General features: G+C 36.5%; 1 protein-coding gene across 4 annotated transcripts in view; it reads right to left on the bottom strand.

The window, feature by feature from the left end:
• The window catches only part of LOC103185468 (lysine-specific demethylase 4C), a 196,339-nt gene that overhangs the window by 155,320 nt on the left and 26,664 nt on the right, over window positions 1-14,355 (bottom strand). For all 4 annotated transcript variants that reach the window (XM_042332573.1, XM_007903982.2, XM_007903983.2 and 1 more), the window contains exons 6-7: window positions 13,572-13,675; window positions 9,777-9,914 (exon numbers count right to left, since the gene is read on the bottom strand). In XM_042332573.1, the coding sequence (XP_042188507.1) occupies window positions 9,777-9,914; window positions 13,572-13,675 (242 nt within the window). The remainder of the gene's footprint in view (window positions 1-9,776; window positions 9,915-13,571; window positions 13,676-14,355) is intronic.

Genomic DNA, 14,355 nt, shown 5'->3' on the forward strand with positions numbered 1-14,355 from the left:
GTTCAAGATTTCGACCATTCTGCAGATACTAAAGTAAGAATTCAAAAGAACACATTCTATAAAATGGAAGAAATTCAAACTGCAGGAAATTTGTCAATGCTAAAGCATAACTCATCCATGACCCTTTCCAAGACTTTATTACATTACAAAATTCTTTTCAGCTATTCTAATTAACAAAACTTGAGGCTGTTGAAATCTTTAGCTGGAAGCTTGCTCTCAGTATACTGAGAGCTGTAAAGGTTCCTTTATATATGATCAATTGCCAGGACTTTCATAAATCAATGCAATAAATCAACAGATACTTTTGGATTAGCGCCAAAAGAATAATGTTCTAGCCCATAAGCTTTCAAAACTTCAACAGTCTTTTTATTTAAGAGATAAAGTGCTTCTATTATTCATTTTTTTTTCTTGTTCAGCTGGAGAGGAGGGAGGTTCCGGCACACGCAGAAACCCATCATCATGTTTACAATTATCCAGACCAGACAATGATCCACATATGTACGCCACCTACACAGTCGGGAATGGAGTGCACATTCTCCCCTGGAGGGACATACTCCACTTACCTAATTCCAGGGAGTATTAGACACAAGAGCTAAGACTTGAGGATCCCAGAGTGTATATTAAGACATTGCTGGCATTAACCAGCTGGTGAGAGGAAACACTGTGGCTTTATAGCGACAATAAAACACCGCCTGGGGAAAATATTTAATACCGTACTCTATTTCACGCGATGACCCAATATCTGCACTGCTCTTATCCACAATTGGGCGAGCCCCATTTCATGCTGATTTTCGCTTTCCACTGTGTTAATATAAAAATATGCATCATTGGAAAGATATTTTTAAAACATAAAAAAGTATTTGAAAAAGGGCCAGGTTTGACCAAAACCAACCTACTCGATTTTCGAAAAACTAAAAAGCAATCCTGAAAACTCACTGATGTTCCAACCATTAGGTTGTGGTTTGGTCCTTAGCGAGTTTGTCATTCAGATGTAACTCTACAGAATTGACTGTATTCCCTGTACATATGGTATGGATGCAAGACGTTTCATTCTACATTCATGTTTTGCTAGAGAATTATATTTTCCTAATTAAAAAAATGAAAATATATGGCAGCTATAACATCAAATGCAAGGATTATTATTATAATATTATAAGGGAGTACTAAATAATGCTAATTTTGCAAGCACAACTACAATGGAATTCCTCCAGAATTGAATCCAAGCGAACTGACCTATTTTCAGGGGAGAGCTATTTACTCAGATTACATAAGTGATTTTCCCCAAATACTGATCTTTCATTTGTTGATACACATTTCAACAAAACTCCAAAGAGTGAAATAAAGTGAGATTTCTTCTGTGCCAGTTTCAATTGTTGACTGTCTTCTCTGCAACCATTCTGACAATGAAAAATAAATCTATGTGTTTGTACCAAAATGACTGACTGGAATACAATTTAAAATGAACAAGGCTATTACTAAAGCTATTGCAAGTCAGGAATAAAAATAAGTCACCAATGATACAAAAACACTGACACAACAGTGAGAAGAAGGGAGATTTGCTCAAAACTAACCATTTCACTTGCACACCACTATTTTATGCAAATAGCTATAAATATAAGTGATTGACTCTTAAGAAATGGGATATAAAACCAAGATACTTAGCTTGTTATTATATTATATTATTATTATTATTTTATAAATCATTAGTTAGACTACAGTTAGTTCTGTTTTAGTCACCTCACTTTAAGGAGGATGTTAGGGCCATAGGAAGAGTGCAGAGCAGATTTGCTAGGAATATATAAGGGATGAGTGATTTGAAAGGTCTGTACAAATGTATGCTGTTGCTATTGTTGTTTTGCTCATAGTTTTAAATTTTAATGTATAACTGGGGATGAGGCGACCCACCCACCTCTATCACTAATGTTTTGGAAAACTAAGCAGCATAAGAAATTGCAGCTCTCGTTTCATTCCAAATGCCCACAGGCCTTTTTGATATTAAATTCTTCTTCTCCACAAGGTACTTCCACAAACAGTGACGTAAAGTCTCAGAGTGATCAGGAAATTAATGAAGAAAGAACTTTTATCTTCTTCACCACAGGTGCTTCTCATATTCACATAACCCCATACTAGAGAATAGAGGTTCATGATGAGCCACATCATCAATTGTCTGTGACTAACCAACACCACACAATTACTTCAGGTGTCTTTTCCCCTTTAGGACTAAATTGTGCTTTATCTATACTAATAAAACGACAATGTCTATCTGCGCTTCAAGAAGGATCTCAATAACCGATTGACACAGAGACATGATTTATACCTAATCAGAAAGGTCTTGAACTTGACAGTGACATGGACATATTTGATTTCAGGTATCCCCTATCGTTATCAAGTTATTTTCAGTTTTGTGTTTTTCGCTGCAGTTACGCCTGGTAGCCGTCAAGTCAAAGTGGCGCTGTGGCATTGTGCTCACAGAGCACGGACGTAGCCAAGCAGCGGGAACAAAATAAAGAAGACAGACATAGCTAAGCTGCGTTCCTGGGCACATCACCTTGGAGCCAGTTCAGCTCCAAGGAGACCCCACTTACCTCCCCCCTTTCTGCCAGGAAGACTCTCAAGCAATTAGATGAATGATCAACTGCATCAGTCTTGATAAATATAGGTGAAGGAGGAATATTGGTCAGGACATTATAACTCCCTGCACTATCAAATGCAAGGATTATTATTATTGAAATAATAATCTTTACATTTGGTATAGCGCTTTTCACATTAGGAGGGCATCTCAAAGTGCTTGATAAGATTTACTGTGAACTGGAGTGGCTGTGCATTTGTAGGCAACCACGGCAACCAAATTGCACCCAGCAATCTCTCACCCATAAAACAATTTTATTCTTGGCCAGGACACAAGAAGAAATTCCCTTCCATTTTTGAGTAATTTGGGTTTAGCAATTCATTCAAAGGACTGCATCTCCAACAATACAACACATTCCAATCGTACAGGAGTGTCAGTCTAGATAATGTGAGTTCAAGTCCCAACGTGGGCTTGTACCCACAACCTTCTCACTCAGAGGAAAGAGTGCTGTCAACTGAGCCAGACTGAGATGTAAGAAACAAGAGGAAAAAGGTCATTTCAAATGTAAGGTGACAAAAGTTCTGTCTTTCTCCAGAATTCAATTCCAAGAAAAAGTAATGAAGCATTCATCAATTTTCAAAAGTATCCTATTTCAAAAATACTTGGCAAATTGAGCTTCGTAAGATTCACAGACATTTTAGGAAGGCTGGGGGGTTGGGGGGAGAGACAGAAGGTACAGCAGATTCCACACATTGTCTGTTCCAAGAAACAGGATTTAAATCATGTCCAACTAAAGAGATGAAATTATTTGCTCTCCGTTAGTTGTAAGGTGAGATGTTTATGCAGCTGTGATTCAATATTTATTAGAGACAGGTTAAAAGCTTTTTGTAATGGAACTCAAATATATCTCACTCAGGAAGTGAAATCTAACCATATGGCTGTGTGGGAAATGGAAAGGTTTCTGTAGAAGTAGTCTTTTGAGCTTGGGATTGATGTCAAGAATATTCTTGGGACTAAGTAGAGAGAATGTTATTTTGCATTTGACCAATGTTACACCTTGACTAGAGTGCTGAAATGTGGATACAAAGTGACAAATGGAAGCTTTTTGTCCCATGACTTCCATTCTTCACCCTTTATAAACATAGCATTCACCCAAAACTTTATTTTGGTAAATTTGATTAATTAAACACACACATTTGATAGTGGGGCTTATATACATGACAAACCACTTTACTTAATGAGCTACTTTTGAAGTATAATGGCTGATAGAGGCACACCCAACAACTGATCCTTGTTAGTATAGTCCTGAAACAGCAATTAGATGAATGTCCAACTGTATCAGTTTTGATAAATTTGAGCGAGGGAAAAATATTGGTCAGGACATTATAATTCCTTACTATACTTTAAAGTAGTATTATGGTGTCTTCATTTTAGTCTGAGTCATCAAAGAAAGCAGACAGGACCTTGGTTTAAACATCTCATGGAGTCCTGTAGCGTATTCGTTAAAGCAGTCACCTCACAAACGCGAGGACCTGGTTCGATTCCCAGGCAGGGCGAAACCTTGGACAAGTTTCCTCACTCCACACACCTCTGTTTACCAGTAAGTTGGAACCTGGTTGTTAGTCGATTGGTGGATCGTTTTCCGGGGGTAATATTCCCTTCATAAATAAATAATTAAAAATAATAATTTGGTCACTCAATCCACGACTTTTTGTTGAAAACTGCTGTGCACAAATGGCTGCCGTGTTTCACCCACAAATTATACAGCCAATTCACTTTACAGTATATTCTGTGAAGCACTTTGCGTCTTCTCAACAACATGGTAATATATATCAAATGTAAGGATTATTATAATCATCTGAACCAATAGGAGGCAGTCAATGCTGTAGCACTTTCGCAGTACTACACTGTAATGTCACCTATGAGTTCAAGTTCTGAATGAGTCTCAAACATCAGTTTTATTTAAAGTGCACTCTTTCAAGAGATCAAATCTAAATAATCTTTCTTTCAGGATACTTATTAAAGGAAGGAAAAGCACTAAATTGGAATCAGTTTGTTTTGCTTGAAATTATACATGTTCTAGTAATATAGCTATACTTATTCTAGTAATCAAAAACACTGTCAAACTTTTTTTTCCCATTTAATATAACTTACCACCCACCAAAACCTTAGGTTGGAGCCTAAACTGGCTGCCTTGAATTGAAATGATCTAAATATTATATTGAATTTTCTAAATTTACCCTGCAGAGGAAAATTGTTGATTCTACAATCCTACAGACCATGTCTGACTGACAGAATATTGGAAAAACTGTTTGACAGAAATAATCAGTGAAGTCTCTCGCATACTGCAAGCACTTTCGAGACATCCTGAAGTGAAAGCCACAAGATAAATGTAAACTGGCGATGACTCCAGTTGTCTGTCTTCAGCTATTACCTTCCTTTTTTTTTGCAATTTCTTAGCTAATGGAGTCTCGATAATGTGCCACTTGACTGCCCTAATGGTATGTGGTAGTTAGCCAAGATCACAAGGTTAGCATGGTAGATCAAACAAATTATTCTTTTGTTAGCTCACAAGGAGAAAGTTCACTAATCTCCCAATCAATAGGATATAATTCCACTGACCACACTATTAATATTGTATAAATAGTTTACATACAGTAAAACAAAACTAGGCAGCAGTTTTTTGTATATAAGGAGGAATTTCCATTTATCTCTTAAAACTATAATTAGCATATAGCAAGTGCAACTGAGAACCAAAATCAGAATTTATGATCTGTGTACAAGTTCCCACAGGGTAATTTTATGAACAGCATATATTGCAATACTGGACGAAGTCCAAAAACACTGGTACTATTCCAACGAGACATCTGCAAGTGGAATATCAGTCATCGAGGCTGGGGAATTTCATGATGGCATTTTTATTTACAAGGTTATACATACACTGCTGCACAAAGCTTCTACATCATGAGAATTCTTAATTATAAACACCACTGCACGCATTCAAGTGGGCAGTCCAATTTCTTTCTGAATTAGTTTTTTCTCAGCCTGAAGCCTTTGGTTATGTTTTTCGTAAGTGTTTCACACAGTATGGTACAGTGAAATAAATTGACTGTTTGTTTCTGCCTGTGTATTTGACTCTACTGTACATATTTATTCCTGTGACAATTCTTGTATATTTCTTGCTTTGGTTACTATAACCCAGATAATAGTTATCCCTGAAGCTTGCCCTTTCCTCCATGGTATCAGTCTAGTAAATAGCTTTTTCTCCCTGTGAGACAACAATGGCACCTGAGGCTGCTGCTGCACAAAAACAAAATTTCTTAGCAAACGTCTCCAAACAGTCAAGCTGAAAATCTAAGCCAAAGTTTCATTTTACAGCCTGTCAGTTTTCTGATGAGAAACTAATGAACATGGTACCAAACAAATCCATCAAATACAAAATCAAAACAGCTACGTTGTACATGAGATGGTGGGTGGGGGGAATGAGGGGAAGTTCAAAAATATAAACTCAAGGTTGAGATTTAATCCAGCAAAAGCACCATTATTAAGTGTTTTTTATCCTCCCCCAAATAGGCCTTTTTAAAAATAAGAAAATATGCATTAACGCTTCAAATACTACAGAAGAAATCGCTCTGGTGCAGTTGGTTCCCTGTGCCACCTGCAAGTATTCTAGTTAAAAGCTCCAATTCCCTCAGCAATTGTTGCACATTTTGATATATACAGCCCCCTTCAGGTAACATCTTGAAGCACTTAAGAATGGTGGAGTTCGACACCGAGTCAGGGAAAGAGAGGCATTGACCTAAGCACGGTCGAAGAGGAAAGTCTTGAGGTGTGAACTGAAGACGGGTAAGGATGGGGCAAGAAAATAGAAATGAGGCAGAGAGCTCCAGAGTTTGGGGGCGTAGGGGCTGAAAGCACAGCTGCCAAGGATGGGGCGGATGAAATGAAAGACATGCATTAGGATACATCAGGGATTGACATGGTCACATCTAGACCATGGTAAAAGTTAGAGTCCAAGCTTTTATTTGGCTGAGAATCAGCTTTAGAGGTTGTTTTTGCGGGGGATGAACTTCTAAACACAACATGCTCCCACCAACAAAACAGACTGTGTAAGATGAAAGAAAAAGAGGAAGAAACAGAAAGGTAGAAAGACTACAATCACACACATTAGTTAGGGAAAAGGTAGAATAACCTGATAAAAAAAGGACAGATAGAAGGGAATGAACAATGTGAAGGAAAAAGAAATCACAAGTAGAGCACAAGTAAAGTTAAACAGAAAAGGTACAGCTGCTAGAAATTGCTTAGCACAGCAAAACCTGAAGCCACAGTAGGACACAGTGGTATAAAGTGTGCCAGAGGTAGATAGACTGCCCATATATTTTATAATACCACATCTGTATATCTCATTCCAATTGAGATGGCTTATTTTTTATTATGTACAGCCCTTTAACTCCCTGTCCAGGATTTCACAATTTGTTAATGACCAACTGCAGTTTGGGGTTTTACATGTTTAACTTTTGTTTTGAAATCAGCAAAAAATGAAAAATAATTGTTCAAATCTGTTCTTTTTTTTAAACATTATAGGTAATATTACAGTAATAAATGTTGGTCTTGATGTAACTGTTGCTTTATTATTGTCATATTAGTATGGTTTTGTAGCATCGCTATTTGTAAGCTGAAACATACAGAATTGCTGGACCCATAGAGATATGAATTCCTATGGATCAGGTCATTGAAATCTTAAACCAATTTGCAACAAGATTTATTAATAACAATCAAGAGTCACTAATGGACAATCTCGAAGGTAACTATCAGTAGACCACGAATGACTTGAAGGACCCCCTGTCTGAAGTGCCGAAACTAACGCCACAGTATCTTGCACCAGATAATGTCACTTGATATAACTTAAAATTTGTTAANTTTTTTTCTTGTAGTTAAAGCATCTGATCTCCCTCAACTGCATTGCTTGGCGTCGTGACAAGCACTCTGGTACGTTAACCTGAGTGAGGAGCACTGTATAAATGCAAGTTGTTGTATTGCATGTAATCTTGTAAATATTGTAGCTCCAATTGTATCCATTATACAGCTCAGTCAGGTTGACATGCCAGTGGGAGAGCACTACATTATCAGAAGAGCCATCCTTCAGTTGAGATGTTTAAACCCAAGTCCCATCTATCTGGTCAGGTGGATGTTAGAACACCAGGTGGATCCCCACTTTCCTCTTTGGGGGAAGGAGAGAGGGGGTAGTAATAGTCTCCTCAGAGCTGAACTGGCTTAAGGTGATATGCTTAGAAACACTGTGGTATACAAAATGCTATATAAAATGCAAGGATTATAATCTACATAATAATGCCTATAAATTTATGAACACTAAATTGCTGTCTTCCAAAACAAAGGGCGTTTATTAAACGTACTATAAACAATTATTTATGTTCTATTAGGTATTCTTTTGAAAGCGTACTGTAAAATGCAAAATTATTTCTAGTACTAAATGAAATAACCACAACTCAATTTGAATAATAATTGGAGCAAATTGAATTCATAAAAATATAGTCATTTGCCTGGATCTTCAAAGAGAAAATATATTGCTTTCCTTTAGCTATAATAGTTCTAATTATACAAACAATGTTATCTTCCACATACCAGAAGCAGAGAAATAAAAAGGGAGATTGTAGAGGTTATTTAGCAAACTCACTTTATGTAACCCTGATATGGCTTTCCTTCCATTCCATTCCACCCCAAATGCAGTCAACATCAGTCAATCATAGAAGCATAAACCGCATCTGATTAAACAATGAAACTTCAAGATGCATTCACCCACAAAATTCACAGTCACTTTGCAGTATATCCTGTGAAGCACTTTAGGTCATCCTCCCAACGTGAAAAGCACATGCAAGGATTATTATTATTTATTATTTTCTACAATTTTTTTTGAAAACTCAGTCCCAGCAAATTTATGGAGACTTCAATCTCTTGAGGCAAGCTGAATCTATATCGTTTTTAGCTCATGCATCAAAAAATAGTTCTACAGTAATAAAACTACCCAACCATCTGATGTACCTTACTATACATCATTTTAATAAAAGAGAATTAAAAAAACATACTTTAATGTAACTATAAAAGATTTTAAATAAATCATATGTATTGTTCTTTTTTCTCCTTAACTTCATTCTGTTTATTTTTAATTTATTCTATCTTTCATCCTCGACTTGCCTTTCACATTCTTCCAGCTTCTACTATTCCTTTTGGAAGATGGTAGCAATTAGTATTCAAGTTATTTTGATAGGCTCAAATCGGGCCTGGCAAGTCAAATTTTGCAATGAATCAAAAATGAAAAGGTAAAAGATTGCCAGAACAAAACAAATTGAAGCAGACTGCAATTCAGATTGTCAGAGGAAGATAGATAAGGTTGAAAAGTTGGGGCTTCAAGAAGCGTACTGGAGAAACCCAGCAAGTGTGCAATTCAAACATGCAGAATATACTTCATTGTATTTTATATTTGAAAGTAGCTCGAATTTTGGTAGTTCATTCACATGAATGTGCAAGAGATACTTCCAGTCTATCTGTCTCAATTTACAGAACATTGACCAGTTAAAACAAATGTAAAACCTATAAATAGAGCATTCATTCACCCTCTTATTAATGCATTATTTGTCCGCCGTTATCAATCAGATCCCAATCTCCCAGATGATCCAGCCAAGGACTGACACTGAAAAAATACTGCTGGGAGTCAGAATTTCTGTGCTGTGTGGGTAAGGCTAGAAATTCCTACACCCAAAGTGCTATACTGAGCTACGGTAGCAGATAGCCAAGGAATTTGTAAGCTTTGGGAGGACATTGGGGGGGGAGGGAGAAACAAATAGAGAAATGCTAAATAGTATTCAAACATGGCAATTGCAAGTGAATTACCAATACAAACATTCCAGAAAACGTTTAATATAGAACCAGGTTGTAGTAGGACTTGCCAAAAAGAATTATATGAGTATATTTTTTGATAAATAGGTGCTGGGCTATTGAAAAAAATACAGTAAATGTAAAAGCTATCAGTGTGACTGAGTAGCTTTCCGCAATATATTTTAGCTGGAGGTTTAACAATGCATATTAACTTAAAACACACAGAAATCCAAGATCTTAGAATTAATTCTCCTTCAGTTGCAATGAAAGGAAAAGCTAATTAAATCATTTAGATAACCTCAATGTCACTTACCTGTTTAGCAATTTTTCCATAATCAACCCAGCGGATGGTCGCAAAGTTTGTTGACTCGGCACAGTTGAATCCGTGATTGAAGCCAGCGTGATACCCATATGGAAAAGTGACCATGAACTCTCCTGCTTCTTGAGTAATCTGGACAAAACATAAACAAATTAAATGATTAAGCTGTACATTTTATTACAAGATATTTATATTTATAAATAACCGACCATTAAATAATAATACATAATACTCTACTTTGAGACAGTCAAAGGTTTTGTATTGTGCTTGCCTGTGACACAAGTGCAATAACAGTAACTAGGCAGGTAACAGGCGAAGTACCCTATACAAAAGATGGAACTAAACAAGATAGTTAAAATTGGAGCTTTACAAATAATTTCTACCTATTATGAAAATATCCTCAGAGAATGAGAATATACTTCCAAATCAGAAAACATGTGGTGCGATATAAAATACTGCATTTCCACAAACATAGTAATAATAATCCTTGCATTTGATATAGAGCCTTTCACATCATCGAGACATCTCAAAGCACTTCACAGAATATACAGTGGATTGACTGTGTATCTTGCAAGCGAACATTAAAAAGGAATTTTACATTCAGCCACCCAGAAAAAGTAATGCAGCCATCTAAACCCTAAGTCATTGCTAACCTAAGAGTGGAGGAGCAAAGAGATCTGAGGATACAGATCTTCAAATTTCTAAAATTAGATAAGACCATAAAATTTCCCAATGGGGTCCTGGACTTTATATCCAAAGGATAGAGTATAAAAGTGAGATGGTGATGTTGAATTTGTATAAAATCCCGGTGAAACCATATTTGGAGTCCTATGTCCAGTTCTGGTCACCATACTATCAGAAAGATATAGCAGTGATGGGAAAACATACAGCATAGGTTTACTATGATACCAGGGCTGACAGGTTACTGCTTTCAGGAAAGACTGAACAGGTTAAGACTTTTTTTGCTAGAGAACAGACATTTAAGAGGGGACCTGAAAGGTGTTCAAAATTATGAAAGGATTCCCACTTGTTGGGGAATCTGTAGTCAAGGGACACAAGTACTCAAGATAGCAACTAGGGTATCTAATAGAGTATTTCGGAGGAACTTCTTATTGCAGAGAATGTGGAATTGCTCAAGGTGGAGGTTGAAGCAGATAATATAGATGTATTTAAATATACACGGGAGAGGATATGGGAGTATCATGTGAAGTATAATCACCAGCACAGACTGGTTAGGCTGAAAGGCCTGTTTCCACGCTGTACAGTCTACGTAAATCTATGTATGTAAATGATAACTTGTTCCAGTTTAAGAGAATGCAATCCAATATGGCAAATATTTAGCTGTTGTTTAAAAATTATCATTTCACATTTTCCAAAACATGTTTGAACATATCTGGGGCACAGAACAGAGAATTGGGAAAAAGGGAGCAAAAGGCTACATACATATTTATTTTAATTCTTTAAATTGTGTGAGGTTAATGTTCCAGTAATTTAGCTGCTTTTCACATGGTACACTGTACTAGTTTGTTTCAGCTTCTCAGTGTGATATTTAGTGTAGGCACATAGATATGTGTTTAAATGTGTTTAAATAGAAACCAAAATATGATCTTTAGAAAAGTAACATTCATCAGCTGACATATCTTAGAAAAATCTTCCACAAATAGGTTATGGCCAGGATATTTGCATTCAAAATATCAATATGTACATGTATGATATACATTTGCAATCTTTGCATGGTTTCCCAGTGTATGGCCTGAAGAATTTGCAATATCAGAAATTATCTATAATGGCACAATGGAGTCCAACTTCCTAGAATAATAATTTTAAATGACAATCTAGGGGAAGAGCTCAAAAATATTTTTGTTAGTGCTGCTAATGTTTACAGAGGTACAAGTTTTAAGCAACTATTCAAACATTCTGGAAAAAGTAAGGTATGTTCAAGATTTTGTGACCAAGAGTTTTGCTGGTATTAAACATAGTTAATAAGAAAGTAATGACATTTCTGGGTTTCAGCAACTTGTTTCTTTCATCAAACAATAAATACTCCACTACTGTTTAGCACTGCAGATGTGACTTGTGAGCAGCAGTACAGCTGTCACCCTGCTCCTCATTGGTCACCTTATCAGTGTTCAACACATTATTATTTCAGTGTCACACAAGCTAACAGCTCACAGTCAGCTCCTCTTCTCCCTGCATTCAATCAGAACTGCAGGAGGGAGCAGGCTGCTTCTTTATAAGCAATTTAAGTGCTAGTTTTAATTCACTTTTTTTTAAAATTGCCTCCCTTTTCTTCTTGCTACATTTCCTGAGAACATTCCCACCTGGATCTGATAACTATGATGAAGTTATTTTCTTTTTTCCCCACCCAAAAATGTTACAGTACACCAAAGGGAGCTTTCTGAGAGTGATACAAACAGGAAGCCATGGCTGTACTCCTGCCTGCACCATTTGAGTTGAGGAAATTATCATCTCCGTGGCTGCTCATCAGCATTTGATAGCAAGGGAAATTTCTGGTCAGAACAGAACTAAGACAACTGCTGGTTCTTTCCATCAGTAGCAAATTAAATACCGGTAAATAAACTTCAGGCCAGCTCCATGTTGGTCATTTTTTCCCTTTTCAGATTGACTTATCAATGTCAAAATCCTAAATGCTGAGAAAATCAGAAGAATGGAGTAAATTGGAGGTAAGACAAGACGCTGCACACTATCTATGCCTGATCTTTGAAAGCTATAATTTGGACTGCACCAAGGCAGGCATTTTGTTCTTGTTATCTCCAACATAACATGAAAGGTCTTGAATTATAGTCAGTTCATTTGATATTCTTTATCTATTTCAATGCTGCTACAAATTATAAAATTAGGTAAACCTCCAATTTACGAACTTGAGATAGAAATTTAAGCCTAAGTATTTGAAAAGCACTTAACGTTTGTACAAAGTGGCACTCAAGAAGCTCAAATCAATTATTTGACAGAGAATATAAGTCAACAATTTCACAAGAGAACTTTAGCCCTTGATCTCATCCTTCTAGAAAACTTACCCCACCATCTTATCATTAAGTAGCCAAACTTTTTTTTAAATGAGTAAATTCTGATCTCTATCACCCTTTCTGATGACTCACTCTAGCTGTTGTTAACACTATTAACAAACATGTTTTTGTGTCTATTCTAGAAACAGAACAATCCTGAACATATGCCCTCCTGTCTTGCTATCTTGATATATCTGGAAATGTAGTATAACTTCATTATATCATAGTAATTGTGGTACATAAAATCACAACCAGCCTTAGAACAGGGCATCACTGGCGGTCAACACTTCTGCACTGCGATGCCACCAATGATGTCACTGTGCAGAGGATATACTGAAGAGCGATAGTATGAAGGCTTGTTTTGTGTTTTTCAAGAGCATTCTAACGATCATTAACCACAGCCCCATAAGTATGAAAGTGCATGTATAGCAGTGGAATGGGATGGAAAACCCAAATCAACCACATGTAAGGACATTTGGGAGTACTGTGGGCACACTTACAACATCTTGCATTCGTAGAGTGCCCGTCATATTGGATAACTTCAGAGAGTTTCATAGGCATGGTGTTTATTCCATTTTTACACAGAGTCCAAGATCTTATACCAACATTAAGAAATTACCTATGTTTTATCTAATCAAAGGCACTTCATCTTAAAAATGATGTTAGTATTTGTGTAAATACCTCAACTATATATTTTAACTTTTCAGTGCAAGAGAAAATAAAAATATACAAAACTTAATTATTTTATTAATATATTTGATACCTTGTCAAAAGGAATTCCATATTTCTTTAATATTGAAGGAGATATGAGGGTCATCTTGTGACGAAGAAAGGCATCACATCCTTGGGAACTACTTGGGAAGAAACCTATAAAAAGAAAATAATGTGAACTATCACACAATAACTCAGCTATGAAATTGTTTGTTGCAACGGAAGAAACATTAGGTGGCTGTTTAGGTGGCATGATTTCCTCAGGCAAATTAAACTCTTGAGTACAACTTTTGGCAAAGCCAGAGGCCTGACAAGATTATGCAGGATCTACCACTAATGCATATAGTTCTCTAAAACATGGGTCAGCAAAATGGAAAGTGCAAGCTCATAAGTTCAAAGAGTTCTTTATCACAAACAATCCCAACTCTAAATTAGTAACAATTTGAGAAGCAAAACACCACATTTCCCTGGTATTGTTCATGATACCGCTGTGCGCAATTGGCTGCCATGTTTCGCCCACAGAATATACAGATAATTCACTTTACAGTATATCATGTGAAGCACTTTGAGACCTCCCAATGATGTGATGAGGTGCCATATCAAATGCAAGGATTATTATTATCACTAATTCAAATTCAGATATTCCTAAAATGGCTAGCATTTTCACTGTCTGAATCTTATGAATAATGATATCACAAGCTGCATTGCCACTAAATTAAAAAAGCCTCACTGCCAACAGATCAGCATCCCATTGGAGCGGATACCTGGAACAAGGGCTAAACGTTGGTTCTGGAATTTGGCCACCAAGTCTATATTGGTTTGGATCAGTTAGTGAA

The sequence above is a fragment of the Callorhinchus milii genome, unplaced genomic scaffold (assembly GCF_018977255.1).
Source record: "Callorhinchus milii isolate IMCB2004 unplaced genomic scaffold, IMCB_Cmil_1.0 Scaffold1, whole genome shotgun sequence".
Taxonomy (NCBI): domain Eukaryota; kingdom Metazoa; phylum Chordata; class Chondrichthyes; order Chimaeriformes; family Callorhinchidae; genus Callorhinchus; species Callorhinchus milii.